This window comes from Diabrotica undecimpunctata, chromosome 6, assembly GCF_040954645.1.
Source record: "Diabrotica undecimpunctata isolate CICGRU chromosome 6, icDiaUnde3, whole genome shotgun sequence".
Taxonomy (NCBI): domain Eukaryota; kingdom Metazoa; phylum Arthropoda; class Insecta; order Coleoptera; family Chrysomelidae; genus Diabrotica; species Diabrotica undecimpunctata.
Genome location: NC_092808.1, coordinates 10,766,432 through 10,790,849, shown reverse-complemented (window position 1 = coordinate 10,790,849; position 24,418 = coordinate 10,766,432). Strand labels below are relative to the sequence as shown.

Sequence of the window (24,418 nt, the reverse complement as noted above, 5' to 3'; positions counted from 1 at the left end):
ATGTTTTATTGTTTTGCGCTCGTAACTCAAAAAGTGGAAAATTTGAGTTACTACAGTCTTCGTTGGACCAGTCGATTTGATCATTCTTTGACAGAATTTATAGTAAGCTGTGGTTACAAAAGAATATTTTCATTTTTAGAACCGTTGTGCGAGCTGCTTTAATTCTGCATTTGGTCTCCAAATTTGGATCTATTTGGCCTGGAATGTAGCGTGCCAGATATTTAAAATTAGTAACTTTCTCGATATTTTGTTGATTTATCTGTAGAGTAGCATTGTGGTGAGTGAGGTTGGCGACTAAATATCATAAATTTTGTTTTAAAAGCAATTATTTTTAAACCCATTTTCCTTTCCGTCGTATTTAAGCAATCCAATAACTGTTGAAAGTCCTGTAGACTTTTTGTGTACTTTTGTATTTGTTGTACATTCAAGTAGAGATACTGTTCGGAAGCTACTTTCTTGAGGCATCTTAATGCAGTTACTGTTTTTTTGGGAATAAGTATCAAATTCACTCAAATATCAAGTCGAGTTAGTTCTATATGATTGAAACGCGGACAGTGGAACATAAGCATAATAAAGATAAGGTATACAATAAAGTAAAACAGTAAAATGAAAAAGACAGAAAAGATTGCGTCCATAACGAAGCCATGTTATTGTTGCTTCCTAATAAGACAGAGAAGATTATTTTTCACGTTAAGAACGGCTATGAATAACTATTCTGATGAGACTTATTAAGTCGAAATACGTATCAATAGATACATAGACGCTTTGAACGTGAAATCAAATCTTTTCTGTCTTTTTCATTTTATTCGGATCTACTCTGTATGAGTACGAGAAACAACTTCGTTAAGGATTTCTGCTTAGATGAATAGACATGTCGTGGAATGCAAATTTTAGATTTCCCATGTCTCTATTAACATCTTTATCAACGTCTGGCTATGCCTTGCAATTTTTAGAAGGCTCCAGATTAAAGCAGAAATCTGAATTTGTTTCGAAACTATCTTACCGATTTTAAAACAGTAAAATATATCAAACATCTAGGAACAAAGAACAATGTAGAAAACTTAATAAGTCTTGTATTATATAAACGCATGGTTGTAAGAAATACAAAAACGATAAAGGAAAGAAATTTATAAAAAGACGCTATAACTGAGATGACTTTTTAGTACACATCTAACACTAATATCTAAATTGCATTACTGGTTTTATTTACGTAACATTCACACTTTTCAAAGAAAAAAAAACGATGCTTTATTATCGACAGTGATCAATATAATGTCAAAATAATTTTGTGATTAATTTTCGATTTTCTTGTTATTGGGTCCTTTGTTTCAAAAATTGTAACGTCCAAACTGATCCAGGCTCAGCGTTTTCTAACATACTCGTTAAACTTTTCCTAAAAATGTAATTATATAAGTTAACTTTCTATTTATACTTAATTTATTACTAATAATAACGTATTTTCATATGATTATTAAGTAAATACTAAATACTTTTCCAAAAATTTACATATATTTTCTTTATTTTTTTTTATCTATTATTTATTTGTTTATTAACACATCGTTAGCTAACATATAAATATTAAAACTTACGATGCAACGTCCTGTCCTTTTGCTGATTTTAAAGCCCTTTTGTCATCGTCTGCAAAGCCAGTAATAATTTTAACACCAGTGGTTTTATTAAACGACGAAGACATCGTTTTACCAAAACTCATCAAGTAGCTTCTGGTGGCTACTAAAACGGGAGATAAGTTTTTCTCCTCCACGCACGGTGAAACTATAAGATTGCAGATAGTTCCTCCTTTTCCTCCTTGATTGGTACTAAGGAATTCGTAGCCGAGTAATGTACTTCTCACTATGCCTTTCTGAAAATTTTAAAATAAATAATCGGTTACCAAACAAATAATTGATACCGTTGAAAACATTTGTTTACAATTTTTTCCCTAAGATCCATCAAATCATACACCCAAAATTATCAATAAACTTTGTATCCAAATCAAGGACTTCTTATTTTATTTTTTTATTTACTCTTTTCCTAGTGACTCAAACATTCTGGAATTTTTGGCGCTAACGGCTTAATTTTGGCATTTACCTTGTTTTATTCAGTTATCATTGACCAACCGAAGAGCAGATTTTCTGTAATTAGCATCATTAAATGTGTCAAAGATGATGAAAGAATCAAATACTTTTATGTACTCGTACAACAAAAATATTTTTTTAGCTCTATTCATTTTTCCTTATGTATTCAAATTCGTAACTCATATTTTACACCTAACCTATTTTCCATTTATAGCGTATGAAGTCAAGCCAATTCGCGCTTTTTCGCGAAGCACATCTTTGTTTTATTGATAATTGAATATGTCTTTTTACCCTTTTTATTGCATGAGTTTTTGGCATGTGAAAATATTCATATTAGTTAACTTTAAAACATGTGTTTCTTTATAATAATGCTAGAATAACAAAAAATTGTAAAAAACTATGAGTACAAGGAGTTGACGCTTGAGAGTTTGGTTAAAAATTTTATTAGATAAAAATACATTAGAGAATATATAAGAATGAAAAAGGTTACAAATTTTAACGCCAAAATTAAAAAGAGCAGCAACAGTATTTTGCCAAACAAAGTGAACAAGGTAGTGAAAAAAATTAAAAAATTAGCAAAAAGTGTTATATAGGAAGAGATACAGAGGAGATGCAATAAAAATGCTGAAATATACAGATCAGAGTAAACAAAATATTTCGTTGTCGTTTTAACTGACAAGGACCACGTGTTCAAGTCGAGCAAAGAAACATGTTGCTCTTTAAGTATTAATTTTTATCCACTGTCATCGACCTAGAGTCACCTTAAAATTTAAATTTGGAACAATTGTAAAACCATATACTAATGTCACAGCTACAAGTTTAGTGTTAGCTTCAATTACAAAGGAAGGCACTAAAGATGATCTGATCTAGATAAAAAATGTCACGTTATGCTACTTTATAAATTTTGACGACACTTTTTAAAAGTTTTAATATGTTTTATACCTAAATACAAATGTGAAGTGTTTTACTTCTGTATCAGTTTTTTTTAAACGATGGTATACAGCCAACTACTGCGATTTTCCCATTAATTTTTTAAAATATTTCAGATTCAAATGTCATCATCATTCTCTTTGCCTATGCGGATTTATGTTGGGTTATACCATTATCAACTTTCTTTACAGAAGTGTCTTGTCTAAGTCTGATATCATGTATTCTTAGATGTTTCTCTTCTACTTCTTCCAGGACCCTGCAACTCGGCAATTCTGCGTATTGGGTGAATACGATCTCGACATTAAACTATTTCTAATCATCTTCATTCGTACATCCATTACAAGTGTTATCAATTGGTGCTTTATTTAGCGTATGGACTTTCACAGTACGATAAATATACAAATACAATAATATATACATATATATTAAATATATTATTTAAACACTAAAGATAGAATGAATGACACTAAATATTAATGTCCAATTTACATAGCCATTCAATTGCTTCTGGGGTACATTCCGCAAAGTCCTCAAGGTTTCCACGGTAGGCACGATTCAAGCAGTCTGAAACACAATGGCTTATGGTCTGTCTAGATTGTCCGCAATCGCACTGTGGACTTTCTGCACGACCCCACCTGAACAGCGAATCAGCACATTTACCATATCCGGTACGTATACGATTAAGCCTTGCCCAAGTGGACCGGGGCAGATTTGATCCGATGAAACCCTGAGTTGGGGTGGATATCTTAATATAGTCCGATTCTACTGTTGGCATCCATCTTGTTGTCCATTGCCTATGTATATCATAGGAATTACCAATTTTTCGGGCAGATCGTATTGGAGGATTTCTAGATCTCAGTCGCTGGTGCTCTTTTGAGATGTCTGGGATATCTTGATGTATTGGTAATTGTACGTTAGATACAATTTTCTGGTACTCTCTCACTAATGCTGCTGTACGGCGTAGATCTGGTGGAGCAATATTGCTTAGAGTAGGCAGCCATCTCACTGGCGTTGGTTTTATTGTTCCAGTGATTATTCTCATGGTTTGGTTAAGTTGGACATCGATTTTGCTTGTATGTGCACTATTTAGCCATACTGGTGCACAATATTCTGCCACTGAAAAAACCAAAGCTAGAGCAGAGGTCCGAAGAGTATCTGCAGAAGCATCCCAAGTTGTTCCAGCAAGTTTTGATATTAAGTTTTGTTCTTAGTTTACCAGCTGCGTTTGTAATATGACTTTTGAAGATGAGTGTTCTATCAAGTGTGACGCCTAGATATTTGGGGTTGTTGTTATGTTTGATAGCTGTATCATTTAGAGTTACATTGAGAGTATCGCCCGCAAGTTGATTCGACAGGTGAAAGAGACAGGTTTCAGTTTTGCTTGTGTTAGGACGTAAGCGCCAGTTCTTAAAATAGTTACTTAGTGTAGTTAAGTCCTCGTTTAGAGCTCGTTCTCCTGCTTCTTTACTATTATCTTGGAAGCCAATGGCCAGGTCGTCAGCATAAGCAAATTTTCTCGATTTTGTTCCAGGTATATCTGCTGTATAAAGGTTAAATAATAAAGGGGCTAGCACTAAGCCTTGAGGTAAGCCGTTGTTAAGTTTTCTAACGTTACTCTGTGCATCATTCATATATACCTGAAACAGTCTGTTAGTCAGTAGATTATTTATCAGCTGACAAGTTTTGAGGCAAGGTATAATTTTCATCAGCTTAGAAATAAGGCCCTCTCTCCACACAGTGTTATAGGCAGCCGTGAGATCTATAAATGTTATGGTAGATTTTTCGCGTCTTTCAAAGCCAGCTTCAATAAATGTAGTTAAGGACAGCACTTGGTCACAGCAACTTCGTCCTGTTCTAAATCCAGCTTGTTCAATTGGTACAGCATCCTCAATGGTGTTACATATTCGGTTATATAAAAGTCGTTCTAGTAATTTATAACAGCAACTGAGTAAGGCAATAGGCCGGTAACTTTCAGGCAGCTTGTTGTCTTTGCCAGGCTTCTGGATTGCGATGATTTTTGTTCTTTTGAATTCTGGGGGTAGCACAGCTGAATTCACAATGTCGCTAAAGAATTTTTTGAGCCACTGTCGTGTTTTTGTACCAGTGTGGCTATAAACTCAGGATACATTCCATCGAAGCCTGCTGCTTTTCCTGTTTTAGTTTGGTTAAGCGCTTCGTTTATTTCATCCAGAGTGAGTATTCTGATCAATGGTGCTCAATGGAATGGACACGTTATAAAAATTCCTTTTTTATCATTATGAAAAGAGGCTTTTACTTACCTCTTTAAGATATGACTAGTTTTTTTTTTGTAACCAGAGTCTACATTGTGAGATTTGTAAAAAATCGTTGTATTATGATGGAATTTGTAAAAAGAAGATAAGATAGGAAGGGAGCCATCGGCTCACATTTTTTTTGTAGTTAAGTAAACCGCGTCAACCATGAAAGGTTATTGGCGGGGAACAGTTGTACATTAGAAACTTAGTCACTTTATCACATTTACTATAGTTCAGAGCACTTTTCAGACCACTTGGTAAATCACTTTGAAGTCGTTCCTAGTGATAGAGTGGGCAACTAACAATAATGTGTTCGATTATCAGAAGAATATCACAAACATAGCACAATTTTTGTTGTTCTTTCTTCATTAGGTACTGGTGGGTTAACCTGGTATGTCCTATTCTCAAGCGGTATTGTATGACTTGATCTCGTCAGTTTTGTGGCATTATCCCTTTTGGTGACAAATTTGGGTTGATGCGTTGTAGTTTGTTGTCGTCAAGAATTTTTTCCATCTTTCGAGTCATATTCTCATTGAAAATTCCTTGATGGTGTTTTGAATGTCGGAATGAGGAATTTCTAAATTTCCAAACAAATTCTACTGTAAAGTTCTACTGCTTTTATTCTTACTGTAAAGTTCTTTTAGATCAATTTTAATTTGGCATAGTATTGGGTGGTTTGGTTAAACCCTTAATTTTATTTATCGTTGAAAGGAGTATTTTCCTGTGATACGTAAGTATCTTCAGGGGTGTCATCCTGAATACTAAAATTTTGGTTTGTGTTACTAAGCAGTTTTTTCTTGATTCTTGTAATTCTAGATTTATTTGCTCTTTTGTTCAACATGGGATATATTTCAGTTAGCATATGTCCTAACCCGTGTATATCCTGTGTGTACTCTAGGGCCAGTTCTGCTCTGGTGGAAGAACCGTGGACGCCTTCTAAGAATGCTAGTAATTGGGTGTAATTTAGTACATATGGTGGTGATGCATCCTGGATAAATTGTTTGACTGACTGTAGTAACGACTCAATATTAGTAGTTTCTAAAGTGGATTTGTCTAATTTGATAATTTCTTTCTTCTTTTTAATTTGCACTGGTTTTGGTTTCGTAAATTCTGTTGGTACAGTTTCTGTAGGAATGGAGCAAGTTGGGGATGACACTTCCAAGTAAGATCGTTTATTTTTATTATCGGTATCAGTGCTGACTTGAGCATCCATTTCTTCTCGAGATTCGTCATTTACATGTGTAATTTTGTTCGGAGCTAGTGGATGGTATTTGTGGAAGAAAACTTTCCTCCGTTTGGGGCTTTTGAGTATTTTGTGGATAAGAGGGATTTGAGGTACAGTCCGAGGAAACGTGACCAGCTTGGTGGCAAAGAAAAATTCGGTAGGAAATATTTTCAAAATCAATTAGGACGGGACGACAGTCGGGTACGGTAAAATTGTCTGTAGGTGCAAAGTAAACTTGTCTTCGAAAACTAAGTACATGGCTGTATTGTGGGTCTTGTATTCCAGCTCTAAGGAACGAAATCGGAGACATTAATTTAAAACCAAGATTGATTAAAGACTGTTCGTTGGATAAAACTAATCTATTAGCGGGTGTAATTAGTTTACGTGCTTTGATTGTATGTTCTCTAATTTTAGTTTCACCATGTTGACTTAGAAAATCATCTACGACTTGTATGCTTGAAAGGTAGATGCATATTCTTCCGTTTGACATTTTGGATGAGAATAGTACATTTTTTAGATGGAATATAGTTCCTACTGCAATGGTGTACTCTTCTGTTTTTATTTCATCTACTGCCGGTAAAATTATGGCCTAGTTGTTTGTTGGGAATTTTGTTAATGGTTGTTGCTTAGTGATGGTAGAATAAGTAATGTTTTGCTGATCGGTATTAATTGATGGACCCCTGTAGTCAGAAGTATCACCTGTCATTTTGTCAAATTTAGTCTTCTATCTTTTTTTAAATTTAAATTGAACTTTCATTTCAATAATTTTAATCTTCGGATCTTCTATTCGGACAAAGGTCCGACTTTGTTTGTTTAAAGGTAAATACTCGATCTGGCAATTAGCAAGATAATGCCAAGAGTTGAAACTAGTTTTTTAAACAATTAATAAATACGAAATATAAATAATGTTCTTCGTATGTATAAAAAAAACAATGTTTGTAATCAAACTACTGCCAATTTGGAAACTGTACTTACAGCTATTAACAGACCACTGTACACTGCTTCTATATATTTCGGTTTATTTAAATTCACACTGTTTTTTCTCAAAAACTGTAAAAGTTGTGGAGCTCAAAGTATTTTGACTTGTCTACCAACAAACTGAGGCTCACGTTTATTGTTATTGCTCCGAGGCCGATTCTGCTACAAACAAGCTCTAAGGAGTTTTTATTGGAAAACGACTTTTGGATTAGCGTTTTTGGTAACTGCAGGCTATAATCTGCGATCTTTTAAGAGTGTTTATTCTAGAGTCAAACTACTCATCAGAATGTTCGTGGCCTACAAATTTTAAAAGCTTAGCTTCTAAGAATGGAAGTTCGGTTTTCGGGTGCCTGGTTAGTACGTGTCTTTGGCGATGGCGTGTCGCTCTAAAAATCTCCTTTGCTCTGTTGTTCGGCAAACAGAAAAAATATAAGAGAGTCAAAAATGAAAAGAATAAAATACACCGAATAAAAAAGACAGAAAAAGGAAACTTCTTGAACTAGAAGAATCAAACAAAATGACAGAAACTAGAAAATTCTTTCAAAAATAAAACAAGAATAAAAATGATTTTAAACCAAGAACAGAAATGTGTATAAATAAAGAGGGAAGCATGCTGACAGAACAAAAAGAAATATGAAAGCGATGGACAAATATTTTTAAATTGTAACTCGAAGAGAATAACGATTAATTGGATGACAAAATTTAACTGGTTTATCAGCACAAAACACGCGAAACAAATAAACCCTCAGTAGACGAATTAAAAGCAGATGTCAAAAAACTAAAAAACGGTCGCCTAGATCAGACAATTTTAGTACAGAACTAATAAAAGAGGAAGAAGAACATTTGGAAAAATAAACATTTTCTGCTGGAATGGAACATCGGAATAATCGTGCCATTACACAAGAAAGGAACCAAATTTACTAAAAGGTAAATACTCTAAGGAGACGCCTTATCCTGAGAAGCTAGATATATGGAGCAGGAAGAACAAGAGAAAAAAAATACCAACTGAAAACGTAAACGTCTACCGATGATGTTGATACAGATATGTCTTTGGATGAATAACACTTCGATTTAATGCAAAATATGTAAGAGGGGTTCTTAACAAATCTGAAAATAATGATGCGCAATAGAGTTTGAACAGGATGGTGTGGAATGGCTATATCATATTTGTATCATAATAAATCTCTTACATTAAATAAGCAGAAGAAAGAAAAAAAAATATTTCTATAAAATTCCAAATGAATGTAATACGATTTTGGGAGTTTTGGGAAAATGTCAACACCATGTAAGAAAACGACCTAATTACAATGAAAACAAAGGCTGGGTATACAACTAGTAGAACCAAGCTTACTCACCAGGTTTTTGTCGATTTCTTCCGGCCACTTACATTTTTCTGATTGTTCGATAATATTTACAATTATGTCCAGACTGCAAAAATGCTTTTTAGAACTCAAAAATGCATCTAAAATAAAATATTGATTATAGATCATAGAATTACTTTGTACAGACACACACACACACACATATATATATATATATATATAAATGTTCGGAAAAATTTCCGCAGTCAGATAAATGAAAATTACTACGTTCTTGAGAAGACCCGCGTTGAGGATTTATAACTGGACGTTTAAGCACCCATTATCAAGTTGATATGGTTTCGTTCGAGTTTGGGGTCTCAATTTATTTAAGCTGTTTTTCAGTTTCGATAGTTTCACGAATAATTCTTAATTTTAAGGAGAGGATAGAAGCGGTGGATGATGTTGGGCAAGGGATGAAGTAGAATCGGAATGTTTTACATATCTAGAATGATCGTAAATATGGTTTTAAATTCGTCGGTTTGCGTATCCTATGTAAGTAAGTTTACAATTGGAACAAGGTATCTTGTAGACATCATGGTCTTCATTGGGCATTTGGTCTTTCGCGGATCTGACGAGATTGGACAACTTAAAGTGAGTAGTGAAGATAGTATTGATGTTTAGAGAGTTAAGAGTTCTACTGATCTCGTCAGTGACACATTTTTTTATATTATTCGCTAAAAACGTACTACATACAGATTTGGGATACACAATGTAAAAGAATATATACTTACTTCTTAACAGCAGGACGTCTCTTACGTCAGACCGAATAAATGCAGCTCTATTTGGTTCATAGCACATACAGAGTTCGTCTAGTGTTTTTCGCCCTACGTTTTCATCGGTATCTGTAAACATAACACCCTGTAATTACTTTTTTAGTTAATTATGGTCTTTGTATAATAAACCTTACCTTAATGCCACATCTTAACAGTTCTTGAACACAAATTAAGCCAGACTGTGTCGATCCACCGGTTACGAGGGCAACTTTCTTGGATAGTGGTCTTGATTCTGAAGCTCCTGATATTGAAGAAGCCTTTACTTTGACTGAAGCGGAAGCATCTTTGTGTTTTGCGGAGACAGTAGTAGTAGCTCGACGATACAATGAATTAAGTTTGACAGCTCTTTAACAATAATATTTTTAAATATGATTTAGCTGTGGCTTTTATAATAAAAAAATATGTAGAGAATGAATATACTAAGTTGTATTAGGATTATCTATTGATTTAATTTTCAAGAACATCCCTATTTGGATATTTTCTCCCTCTTTTCATGTTATGTTGAGATTTGTTGAAAATCTGCATGACTCAGTTCGCCCTTTAGGTAACAATTTTGAATTGTCAAAATCTGCAGTTCACCGAATTCTCAAAAAGAAAATTGGTATCCATTTAAATAAAGACACTGATATAAGACCGAAGTTTCGTGAAACGATTGCAAATTTGTTGAAAGTATTCTGTTTTCTGACAAACTTTACATTTTTATTTAATCGGGACAATTAATAAAGAAAATACACGCTTTTGGAATCCGAAAAACATACATTGGTATCAAGAATGTCATACACTTTAAAACATTTGATTTTAAGAAGACGGTGTCCCGCCTCATTTTAGGAACCATGTGCCAAATTATCTTAAAAAAATATTTACAAATCGATGGATAGATAGACGAGAATCTATTAAATGACATCCTCGTGCTTAGGATTTAACTCGTTTAGACTTTTGGTTTTGAGATTATCTAAAAATCAAGGTCTATGTAAAAAGCCCGACAATATCGAAGACCTAAAATAATGCGTTAAAAAAGAAATTTTAAACATGAATCAAAATATCATTCAGAATGTAAGCGATTGATTTACATATCGAATTGGACATTGTCAGATACATATGGTGGCTATTTTAAAAACTTGAATATAATGTATATAGACATATAAAAACATAACTCAATAGAAGTACTTACAATTTTTCGTAAACGAAATGATGAATTGAAGTTACTAATAATTTTGGAAATGTTAGCATATTGTATCACTTTTATATTTCTACATTCTAATTTTCACTTTGGTGATGACAGACATGATTTAATAAATTTGACATTTTTAAGCCTTTGGCAGTTCTAATACACTCGTATGACCTTGAAATAAGAATGTCAATTAAATCTATGGTCTATGATTCTTCTAATACATCAAATAGTTATGGTGTAGAGTTTTGACATGATCTTGATTTTAAACAAAACCCAATAAATACGCTGTTTTCATATTACTTTATGTTAAATTCATAAGAAGCATTTTGAGGACACCGAGGAATGATTCATCATTCAATGATTCATCATTCATCATTCATTCATCATACCTAACTACTTTATTTTATATATATATATATATATATATATATATATATATATATATATATAATATAAAAGCTTGTAGCAGGCACATAGCTTAATAATTCTCTTCTATCTCCTTCTGTCTCTAGCTTCTTTCCTCTACTTTTCTATCTCTTTTTTATTTGTAGATCTTCCGCAACTGTTTCCCTCCATCTTCTACTTAGTCTGCCTCTTTGCCTCTTATCTTCCGATGTTCTCCATACTATGTTCTTTACCTCTCTACTGTCCTCCATTCTAACAAGATGATCTAGCCACTGCAATCTTCTAACTTTGGCAAAATTGCTTATTCTCCCTTCGCCGAACATTACATGTATTTCAGCATTTGTTCTTCGCTTCCATCCTGTTTCTGTTAACTTTCCTCCAAAAATTCTTCTTAATATTCTTCGTTCACATATTTCAATTTTCTGTTGTAGTTTCTGTGTTAACACCCATGTCTCTCACCCATACGTTAGAGTAGGTAGCAGGATACTTTTATACAGCCTTATTTTTGTATTTCTCGATATCTCTTTCGATTTTATTATTCTTTGCAAACTACCTGCACACCTGTTTCCGTTTGCTATTCGTAGATCTATTTCCTTTTCTTCTCCTGTAGTGCCTTCATCAGTTTTGATCTACCTACATTGTCATAAGCACCCTTAAAATCCACAAAGAGAAGGTGGGTCAGTATGTCGTATTCATATGCACCAGAGAGAACTTGTTTCAGTATAAATACATGGTCACTAGTTGATCGATTTTTTCTAAAACCAGCTTGGTGGTCGCCCAATATATTTTCTGTGTACACTTCTATTTTGCTTTTTAGTACGGTTGCCAGTACTTTATATGTGACGTCCAGGAGTGCTATTCCTCTATAGGTAGAATAACTTGACAGGTCTCCCTTTTTATGTATTGGGTATATATTAGTGGTTATAGACTTGAACCACTCTTTAGGTATTATTTCCTCTTCTCAGTTATGACATATTAGTTTATAGATTTTTTTCTCTCAAGTAGTCTCCTCCATATTTTATGTTTTCTGCTGCTATTCCGTTTTCTCCAGGGGTTTTATTGTTTTTCATTGCAGCTAAAACTTCCTCAAACTCATCCTTAGTTGGTCTTGCAATATCTATTCCATCCATTGGTATTGATTCTCGTTCATTGTCGTTTTCCTTCTCTATTTCACCGTTCAGGTGTCCTTCGAAATATTGTTTCCATCTCTCCAATTGTTGTTGTTCAATTCCTATTAGATTACCTTCTTTGTCTTTATTGTATGTCGTTTTTTAATTGTAACCTTTGCTTAATTCTTTAACATCTTCGTAAAAATATTTTATATCCTTCCTTTGGTATTTTTCTTCCATATTTTGAAGTTGACTCTCTAAAAGCTCTTTTTTCTTTCTTCGGCACTTTTTCTTTACTAATTTCCTTTGCCCATTATATATTTCTTTATCATTATCATTTTTTGTTTGCAACATTTTTTGTCTATATATTCGCTTTAACTCTATTTCATTTTCACATTCTGTGTCCAACCTTTCTTTCTTCGTTTTCATTATATATATATATATATATATATATATATATATATATATATATATATATATATATATATATATATATATAGACATAGTAAAAAATACGACCGTTGATTAAATTTGGAATATATTCAATGGTTGAATACCAGAGGTTTTATCGGTCAATAATTGGCAAATAAAAGACGTCAACTACTTTATTGCTTTATTCGAATACGTTTCGCTTTTATTTTTAAAAGCATCATCAGTTCACTACAAATAAAAAAGATTTTAGAATATAAGTAAACAAACCAACAGGGTTCATACTTACAAAAACAATTTGTAGGGTTTTTTTTTAAAGATGTTATAAAAACTCTACGATAACTTAACATTAAAGATTAAAAACTAAACGGGAGAAACGAAACAAAAAATACAAGTAAAACTGTAAGAACATTAGTTCATTTAATTTTAACCGATGGCTTCATTTGAACGTTGGTTTAAGCTCTTTCGAGGGTCAAACCACACTAATCTTTTCGATTGTTTTGGATCAGCTCGTCATAATTTTCACATGTGGCTTGTTATCGTCCATGTGTTTCTTTGGAATGCATGGTGCAGATTACGATTCTTAAGGGAAGTATCAAGCGGAACAGGGACGGACTTTTTTTTTATTTAAAAAGGATTCATTAATTCCTTTTTCTTTAAAAAACAAACAAACAAAAAAAAAGAAAAAAAGAAGAAATTTGGAAAGAAAAATGGGATTGAAGTTACTGTCTTGTAAGGGGTTTTTTTTTTATTTATTTTGTATGATGAGGGAGTGATATATCTGACTCAAGTTGTCGATGTCGGTTCTCTTATTTAGGGAGGATGGATGTTTAAGAATTTGACACATTTCAAGGATGGATCGCTTATGATGATTTTGTTGTTTGCACAGTATTTTGGTATTCGTGAAGTCGATACTGTGTAAACCAAACACAGTATCGACTTCACGAATACCAAAATACTGTGCAAACAACAAAATCATCATAAGCGATCCATCCTTGAAATGTGTCAAATTCTTAAACATCCATCCTCCCTAAATAAGAGAACCGACATCGACAACTTGAGTCAGATATATCACTCCCTCATCATACAAAATAAATAAAAAAAAAACCCCTTACAAGACAGTAACTTCAATCCCATTTTTCTTTCCAAATTTCTTCTTTTTTTCTTTTTTTTTGTTTGTTTGTTTTTTAAAGAAAAAGGAATTAATGAATCCTTTTTAAATAAAAAAAAAGGTCCGTCCCTGTTCCGCTTGATACTTCCCTTAAGAATCGTAATCTGCACCATGCATTCCAAAGAAACACATGGACGATAACAAGCCACATGTGAAAATTATGACGAGCTGATCCAAAACAATCGAAAAGATTAGTGTGGTTTGACCCTCGAAAGAGCTTAAACCAACGTTCAAATGAAGCCATCGGTTAAAATTAAATGAACTAATGTTCTTACAGTTTTACTTGTATTTTTTGTTTCGTTTCTCCCGTTTAGTTTTTAATCTTTAATGTTAAGTTATCGTAGAGTTTTTATAACATCTTTAAAAAAAACCCTACAAATTGTTTTTGTAAGTATGAACCCTGTTGGTTTGTTTACTTATATTCTAAAATCTTTTTTATTTGTAGTGAACTGATGATGCTTTTAAAAATAAAAGCGAAACGTATTCGAATAAAGCAATAAAGTAGTTGACGTCTTTTATTTGCCAATTATTGACCGATAAAACCTCTGGTATTCAACCATTGAATATATTCCAAATATATATATATATATATATATATATATATATATATATATATATATATATATTGCATCCTTGCGGCTCCCATGGCTGGTAGCCAAAGGTCTCTTCATAGGTCTTCTGCATATCAGCGTTTTCTGTAGGAATTCAAGTCAACCTGTACTTCAAGGTTATTATTTTTTCAAATAACAGTTCCCCTTATTAGTAATAAAAAGTACATTTCCATTAAAGACTCACATAAATCTAGTGACAGGGCTGCGTAGCGCAAGCGGTAGGATGCTTGCGTCGCAAGCTGGTGGTCCGGAGTTCGAATCCTACCGCCGGCAAGAACATCTAGACATTTTAAAAATGTCTATAGGCCCCAGGTCGACTCAGCCTGAATAAAAATGAGTACCTTGGGTAAAACCAGGGGTAATAATAGACGGTTGAAGCGTAGCACTGGCCATGTTACCTTCCTTGTATACCGTAGGCTCTAGATATAGCAGACTACCCTGCTATACTCCCAAAGCCGCGACAGCGTTATAAAACGGGAGACTATTATTATATAAATCTAGTGTTTGTAATTGTGTTTGGTAAAAAGAGATTTCCTTACTAATGTCCATGTGGCTTTTTGTCCGATATCTCGGTTTCCGGGGATGTGTTTTGAGCTAGGAAATGATGGGGTAGTTTTTGGGATTGGTTATTATACCAATTAAATTACCAACAAATTATAGTGTTGGTCTGAATTTGGCCTTATAAAATGGATATGCTAACTTTCCAAACATCAATTTTTGGATAGTAGTCTTAAAAGTTTTAAAGTAGTAACATATATTTGATTTTTTAAGAGTTTTTCTATTTGAGCTTCATCGGTGTTTATCCTATTTATACATTTATTAAAATATCCGCCTTCACAGGCGTCTGAATTTTCACTAATAGATTTCCATATTGTTCCAATAGCATTAGATAAACCTCGTTTTAGGCACTTTTAAGATGTGTCGGAGATTATTTCTGTATATTTTAAGTTAGCGGAATTTGAAATTTGATTTATCAGATTGAGCTGTTTCTGTACTTCAACTAGAAAAGCAAGTTTTCTGGGTCTATCAGCAGTAATAAATTTTTCCAACAGGTTTTCGCAAGTTCTTCCATTGTTGGTTATTGTAGTTTTGATAGTAATTAATTCCTGGTAAATAAGTAATGTCCATTTTTCATTAGATATCGACGGTGTCACGACAGAAAGGCATAAGCGCCATTGACAGTTTTTTTCAGGAGACACAAAAAACGTTTAATATCGCTTAATATTTATTTTTTTACATTTTTTTTGGCATTTTATTATTATCGAACTGAGGCATTCTGACTTACCATATGTTATTTATAAAACAATTATTATAAACATGAGATATTTAACTTTTTGGTGCTTACGCCTTTAATGTTAGGTTCTGTGGTGTTTAAGCCTTTTTGAAAGGCAGTTACCATATTTTGAAAAAAGTATTTTGATAAAAAAATGTCGCTTAGGAACTTGTACGCCTTTTAATTTTACGGAATTATAACAAAAAGGGAGAATAAACCTTTTCATTTTAAAGCATAACAATTAAGTAAAAATAATACAAATTAAACAATACACAATAATATATTTATGAGTTTCTTAGAGTTATAATGGTGTAAAAAATACAAAAATAAAAGTTAATATAATTATCACGTTATATTAAGTAAAAAACAACAAAAACTATTAAAACGTACCATTTTTTCTACATTGATAACTAAGTAAGTTGTATTATAAAACTAATAGAAATAAAATGCAAATCAAAATTTGATAACAGAAAATAACATTTATCAATAACAAAACAAACTAATAGAAACGAAGAACCGATATAACAGAAAATTGAACCAGTTGATGAGCTAGAACGTAGTGAGCTAGAACTAATCTAATGCTGTCAATTTCAGTCTCATTTTTAAAAAATACTGTCAAGGATGATGAATCTGATTCGGAGTTTAAAGAATCATTTTGTGGTATAAAATCATTACAACCTATCTTATCATCAACTAATAAACTAAATACTATTGCGGCATTATTACTACTATCATCAGTATCATCACTATCTGAGTAAGGTACAAGCTTTTTATCACAGGTTAATAAATCAGTCTCTTCTTCGCCAGTTTCATCAATATTCGAAAATAAACGGCTGTCAATATTCAAATTTAGACTTGAGGAAAACTGAAATCCACAATGGCATCATCATCTAGAACAGAACTAGACATTTGGAGTTCTTGTTCATGGTCTTTTAGTACAGGCTCTAAAAGAATATCATGCTTTAGCGCTTCATTGAGGACCTCATTTTCAGTGGAAAATGAACCATGGTTTTTATTATTTCCGCTGGATTCCTGCACATTGCTTTTCTGATCTTCCCAAATGGATTGCAATGCAAGATTCATTATTTTATGCCCCCGAGAAACCATTCTAAAAACCATTAAAAAAAAGAAGTAAGCGCCATTCAAATGTTAGGTTTTTAAAATAATATTACTACCAAAATATAACTTTAAAATTAAAAAAAAGAAAACTATACAACAAAGTCAATATATATTTTATTTAGGTTCAAACCTTATTTAAGTCGGTTAAGTAGTAACTTTTATATGGCAAATCTAAGTCATAGTGTATTTTAAATGGCCAAATGGCGGTTAGATAAACGAAAAATTTTTTTCTGAAAAGGCCTAACCGATAGTCGGTAAAATTGTACATTCTTATGGTATATTATGATTTTTCAAGATAAATAATCTAACTAAACGCTTAACAAAACATTAAATATTAATAATATTTCAAATTATTGTTTACCTTATTGATATAACCACGTTTTCAGACCCAAGACGTAAGCACCACCTTCCACTACGGATCTTGTCGCTTACTGATTTCGGTGTCTCATCTTTTAAGAAAGTCGTTTGGCGGTTAGAAAATTCAAAGCTTGTTTTAGTCGAGTTGGAATTTTTTACAGCTGCGTCATTCTAATAGTCGATAGGACGTAAAATGTACTTTATTTTGATACCAAAAAACATAAATTTATAAATTTTGGCGCTTATGCCTTTTTGTCGTGACGCCATCGATATCCGTATACTTCTTTTTTCATGAAAAAATATTCAAATTGTGTTATTAATAGGAAAGATAATTTGTAACTGGGTGATTGAATAGAGTCCATAAAATATAAATAAGAACATCGGGACGTCTTGTTCTCTCTACTCGGCTACCAGGGGCTTCAACAGGTGTTCCTTCCATAGAATAACATGAAAAACAGAAAAAGTAAATCAAAATTATTTAGATTTTGAGCTTAATTTAATTGAACACGTATTGCAAATTTCTGAGACCACAAACAAAACTTGGAACACAAAATTTAATCAAAGACAATTAAGTCCATTCTTCGGCGCTAATCGTGTGAATACTTGTTTACTGCATTGCGTTGTGTGGATTTTACCGGAACATTTACTTTGGACGTCTAAACACTGGTGGAGTTCACACGAGTCAACAAATATACTCAAATGGCATATTACAAATGAATAAACCTGTTAAACAGTTTATCCAGATGATTTAATTGTACACTAGTGAGATTCTACATAAGTCGGAGTGTGTTGAGACAACATTAGGGTAAAATTAGTTAATATGAGCACTGAATGTAAATAGTTTACATTTGCTTATAAAATGTAATCATTTTATGTATTTAGGTATTTATTCTTTACTATAATTTTTTAAGCTCTGTTTTTCTTTTACAGGTAAGTGAAACATATCAATTACATGTAAGTACATCTACTTTTTGTGTACAGTTTTACTATTTTAACGAGGAAAAATGTCGTCAAAATACTTCACATCGAAACCTTGTACAGTATTTTAGAATTTTTGCCAGGTAGACGATTTCCGGTATGCTGATGACACTATGCTGATGACACTGTGATTCTAGCAAGTAGCATGGAGGAACTGGGTTGCCTAATGAGTAAGATACAAAAAAGAAGTGCACAATACGGACTCAGACTAAATATCACAAAAACCAAATGGATGTTAGTAAGCAAAACCCAACAACCACCACAGCAACTGATATTAGACAATGAAAGAATTGAACACGTGGATTCGTACATCTACTTGGGAACAACAGTTAACTCAAATTGGAATCAAGCGAAGGAAATACGTATAGGAGTAGAAAAGGCAAGAGCATCGTTCACTAGCATGAAGCAAATTTTCACCTCTAAAAGCCTCACCCTACCTCTCAAAATTCGACTTCTGAAATGTTATGTATTCCCGGTTTTGTTATATGGAATGGAGGTGTGGACAATGACCGCAACATTGATGAAAAAAGTAAAGGCCTTCGAAATGTGGGCTTACCGACGTATATTACGTATATCCTGGACTGAGCACGTGACCAACAAAGACCAACGCCGGATAGGTAAAGAGAGAGAGGTAGGAATAAGTATAAAGAAAAGAAAGTTGGAATACTTGGGTCACGTTACGATACATAATAAATATAGAGTACTACAGCTGATCGTTCAAGGAAAAATAGACAGCAGAAGGGGTCCAGGGAAGAGAAGACACTCGTGGCTCCAAAACTTGCAGCAATGGTTCGGATTGTCATCTGCTGAACTATTCAGATCTGCCGTAAACAAAGTCAGAATAGCCATGTTGATTGCCAACGTTCGGAACGGACAAGGCACATGAAGAAGAAGACGATTCCTTTTTTCTTAATTCTAGTCTCACAAGGTCCTCCTGACGATTGGTAAACCATAAAATAAGTATAGAAGATTTAAATTGAAAAAAAAAATATATCCCGTCTACACATATTCATATGAGTGGCTCAGAACCAAAGGTGACTATAAATCAAATTCAGTCTTTTGAGATAATTGAGGGCAAAGTTAATCGATTACATACATTTCTAAATAAAGTAACATAACCTCATTTTATGGTTTTTGTATAGGAGAAACTAAAATAATTCATGTAGAAGAGAGCAAAAAAATATTTCAAAATTAGCTTTATTTTTAAAGAAAAAAGGAAAAAAAATGTTGTATAGGCGTTTGTTATGTTGTACAAAACTGAAAAGTATTTTTAACAGAAAAAAAATCTTCCTCTTGAATCTATGCTAGGCCTGTATTATTCATCTCATTGGTGCACTTGAGAGTTTTAAAATAGTCGTGGTGGATAGTAGGCACGTACTTTAACAACGATATTAGATATTTCTTTTTCTCTACTCTTATCCCTATTCTTTCGGGAAATAATAAATCTAACTTCATTTATGGATTTGTTGAATGACGGCCACGTATCTTTTTCTTTAAGCCAACTTCAGAAAAAAATATATGAGTCTTATACTCATTATATTATTATGGAATTGTTATGGAATCAATTATCACAGAGTCTCTTTCAGAATTTTTGCTTCGAGAAAAAATTATTCCTCTACAACAACATGGATTTGTAAAAATTTGATCAACCATGACTAATTTACTGTGGTGTGTTAATGAATGGACAGCAGCATTGGATAAAAAACGACCTATAGATGTTATATATTTAGACTTTGCAAAAGTATTTGATCAGGTGCCAAGAAGAAAATTGATGCGTAACCTAGAACACTTTGGTATTCGCGGACAACTTCTTGAGTGGATTAATGATTTTTTAACAAATCGGGAGTTTTGTGTTAGAGTTGGCAAATCGCTGTCATCTAAAAAACCAGTTTGAAGTGGTGTGCCACATGGATTTTGTGTGTTTTGGGTCCACTACTATTTGTGTTGTATGCTAGTGATCTTTATTCTCATATCATATCTAGGAAAGCTTTCTACGCAGACGATACAAAAATATATTTTTGACCCACTTCTGAATGGACAAGACTTACAAAGTGACTTAGATTCGCTCTTCAAGTGGTGTTCGGATTGGATGTTACCTCTAAATAGAGATAAGTGTGTAGTTTTACATTTGGGGAAAAATAACCCACGTCTATCTTATTCGATAGACGGGCATTTACTGGATACTGTGGGATCATATTGTGACCTTGGTGTTACAATTACTGAAAATTTGAGTTGGTCGGAGCATATTTCAAACATCACTAAAAAAGCGAATAGTAAATTGTACCTACTTAATAAGACTTATACAAAAATATTATTTTCGGGTTCTATTCGTTTGTATAAAACTTATGTCCGACCCCTACTGGAGTACTGTGGAACAGTTTGGTGCCCAGAATTAGTGCGCGATAGAACTCTTCTCGAAAATGTCCAAAAGAAAGCCACCAGACTATCTTTTAAACGAAGAAGGCCAGATTACCCACAAAGACTTTCTTTAGCAGAGTTACCAACTTTTGAAGCTCGTCGACTTCGTGGTGACTTAATTATCACCTTCCGAATTTTAAAGTTTGGATATGGAAATCTGCAGCATTTGTATATTTTAGATTATCATAGCAGACTATGTGGACACAGTTTGAAACTGAAGAAGGAATCCTTTTCATGGACAAGGCGCCAACATTTTCTGTGTAATCGTATTTTTAGTATATGGAACAGTTTCCCAACGGAAATTATAAATTCCCCATCTATAAATTCTTTTAAAAACCAACTAGACTGTTACATGTTTTTAAACTGAACAATACTGTATATAATTTACTAGTTGTTTATAGTTTATTTGCGTAAATAATTATTTTGTAATGTACTATTTCATTTTTCTTGTAAATGGGCTTATGGATCTTCATGACCCCAGCCATTATTACTGTGTAATAATAATAATAATAATAATAATAATATAATAATAATAATAATAATAATAATATCCTGTGGGAGTTTTTTGTCAGTTCTTCTATCAGGCGCGGCCCCCTGCGAATGGGGGATGCTCTCTGGGTATTCGTAGCGCAGATACCCAGAGGGTAGCAGGGATACCTGCCGTGGAACAAAAACTGACACCTGGCAGTAGGTATAAAATGCACACCCATGATAATGGAGTATAATAATTTATGTTTAGGGTCGCTGCCTGGGGATCGCCAGGGCACGTCTGGAGCCGGCGCTGGACGTGACAGCATGCGGGACGTCGGTGGCAGGGTGTTGAGGAGGCGGGCCCCTGTCATACAATCAGCTACAGCCCAACAAGAACAACAACCACAAGCGAGCCAAACAACAACAAGAGCTCCGCTCGCTGAAGGTGCTGCGCTGGAACATCAGCCGGCGCTCACTCAAGCGGGACGACCGAGGCAGCGCATGAAATGGACTGTGTCCATGAATGAAAATATTTTGCGCTTTTATTATAAGGTGACAAACCTCGGTCAAGAAACGATCGGCTATCGACAAAATCTGTATGCCGAATTTTGCAGAGAGTACCCAGAAATCCAAGTATCTGAACAACGAGTAGCAGATCAATACCGGGTCATTATCAGAAATAATCTGATCCCAGAGACTAGACGCAATAACATCAGAAGCGAAGTCGAACGGGAGATTCATAATCAAGAGGTAGTTGGAAATCAAGCCCTTAACGAAATACAAGAGCCAATTCCTGAGGTTGTCATACAAGAACAAGAAACTCAACCTGATAATACACAGCAGGAGAACGAGTTGCGCGATAGCCTAGTTAACGAAATGGCACGCGCCGTACAAGAGTTTAATGGAACAAACCCACTTAGCAGACCACCGCTACCAAGAGTAAACTCTTGTAAGAAACTAGGAGTGCTGTTACAAATTGTGAACACTGAAGTTCTGCCCAATTATGTCGTAGAAGCCCATACATTGGAATATATGCACACGCTGATTTACTGTGCAGCAACAGCAATTGCTAATGTTATGGGCATTAAGACCAGAACACGACGGGGTACTAATATCGGAGGGGCAGATAACAGAGTTGCACCTTGGGAAAAACGGCTGCTAACGAAAATTGAATCATTACGTAGGGACATTGGTCAAATCACGGAATATGTTCGAGGAACAACAAGTAGAAAAGTAATCAGAAGAGCTGAAGAAATAATGCTAACCAACGCAAGACACTCACAATATAATCCAGAAAACAACACAGCACAACAGTGCCTGGATACATTAAAACAAAAGCTTTCCGTTTACTCAGGCCGACTAAGGAGATACAAAATTAGTAACAAACGAAAATATGACAATACGCTTTTTGAAAATGCCGAGAAGGCGTTCTATCGGAAACTCAATTCTACTGCAGAAAGTGCCAATAAATCTTACCCAAGCCGAGAAGAAATCCATGAGTTTTGGGGAAATCAACTTTCCACACCAGCCGCTCTTAACACCAATGCTGGATGGATCGAAGATACGGCGCACAACTGCCAACACTACGTTACTGCTCCCTACGAACCCTTCACCACTGAAGAAGTTTCAAATATTATCAAAGAGCTTCATAACTGGAAATCTCCTGGACCAGATGGCGTTCAGAACTTCTGGCTTAAAAAGTTCTGGAGTATTCATGAGTGCCTATCAGCAGTAATTAATAACACTATTTCTAATCCGCAGGAAATACCATCTTTCCTAACCCAGGGAACAACTTATTTAATTCCCAAAGATCAAAATAACACCCAAGATCCAACCAAGTACCGCCCAATTACTTGTCTTCCAACTCTGTATAAATTGGTCACATCCTGTGTAGCCCGGCGTATCAACCAACACTGTGCTCTAAACAATATCATAGAGCCACAACAGAAAGGATGCGCTAAGGGTTCCATGGGCTGCAAAGAACAACTTATCATCGACTCTGTCATTTCTAACCAAGCATATAGCAAAAAACGGAATCTCTTTACTGCTTTCATCGACTACAAGAAAGCGTTTGATTCAGTGCCACATGAATGGCTTATAGATATATTAAAAATATATAAAGTCGATGATAACATAGTGACCTTTTTAAAACATATAATGTCAGATTGGAAGACAAAAATTCACCTCAAAATACCTGGTGAAAACAATATCGAAACTGAAAATATTGCAATCAACCGGGGCCTATTTCAAGGAGATTCGTTGAGCCCACTGTGGTTTTGTCTAGCGATGAACCCCCTATCCCAGATACTGAACTCAACTAACACAGGTTTTAGCATCAAAAACAACACCACTGTTGTTGCAAAGCTTAATCATCTATTGTATATGGATGATTTAAAACTACTAGCTTCCACTCGAAGCCACCTGGATCAGATGCTAAAAACAGTAGAAAATTTCTCTAATGATATTAGTATGCACTTCGGTCTTGACAAGTGCCGTGTCTTAAATATAATCAAAGGAAAGGTTCAGCCCGGCGGATTCGATATGCAAAACGGCCAGAACATCGAGGCCATGGGTGAAAATGATATGTATAAATACCTCGGAATAAAGCAAGCTCGGAAGATTGACCATAAGCAAATGAAAACTGAGATAACTACTGAGTTTATACGAAGGGTAAAACAGCTGCTTCGTTCACATCTTAACAGTAAAAATTTGTTTAAGGCACTAAACACCTACGCATGTTCCGCGCTTAGCTACTCATTTGGTATTGTTAAGTGGACAAAAACCGATATAGAAAACCTTCAGCGAAAAGTACGAACACACCTCACAAAGGCACAAAAACACCATCCTCGAAGTGCAGTAGAAAGAACGACATTACCGCGGTATTTAGGTGGACGAGGACTTATGGATATAAGTGAGCAACTAGAAAAACAAATTACTAATTTAAGAACTTATTTTCAGGTGCAGGCTGAGACATCTACTCTACATCGCGCGATTTGCGCAGTAGATGATACAACACCGATCAAACTGAGGGAACCAGAAATGCGCATAAACCATCTTACTAAGGACGAAAAAATGCGCACCTGGATGGGTAAACCTCTGCACGGGCGACATCCCCATGAGGTCAGTCAAGACCATGTCGACAATATAGCGTCGAACTATTGGCTGACATCAGGAAAGATGTTCCCTGAAACAGAAGGTTCACTACTGGCCATTCAGGATCAGGTTATACCAACAAAAAATTACCTGAAATATATCGTCAAAGACCCTCAGGTCCAAAACGACAAATGCCGA

The 24,418-nt window shown here is 34.2% G+C and overlaps 2 protein-coding genes across 3 annotated transcripts in view; one reads left to right on the top strand and one right to left on the bottom strand.

Annotated features, from left to right (window-relative positions):
• The window catches only part of Ih (hyperpolarization activated cyclic nucleotide gated potassium channel Ih), a 482,830-nt gene that overhangs the window by 143,560 nt on the left and 314,852 nt on the right, over window positions 1–24,418 (top strand). The window lies entirely within an intron of this gene.
• On the bottom strand, window positions 1,123–11,040 carry LOC140444739 (15-hydroxyprostaglandin dehydrogenase [NAD(+)]-like). Its single transcript, XM_072536502.1, has 6 exons — window positions 10,787–11,040; window positions 9,750–9,960; window positions 9,574–9,700; window positions 8,837–8,943; window positions 1,590–1,861; window positions 1,123–1,393 (listed from the first exon to the last, which is right to left on the bottom strand). Exons 1-6 carry the CDS (start codon window positions 10,843–10,845, stop codon window positions 1,312–1,314), a joined length of 858 nt encoding a protein of 285 aa, XP_072392603.1. The 5' UTR covers window positions 10,846–11,040; the 3' UTR covers window positions 1,123–1,311.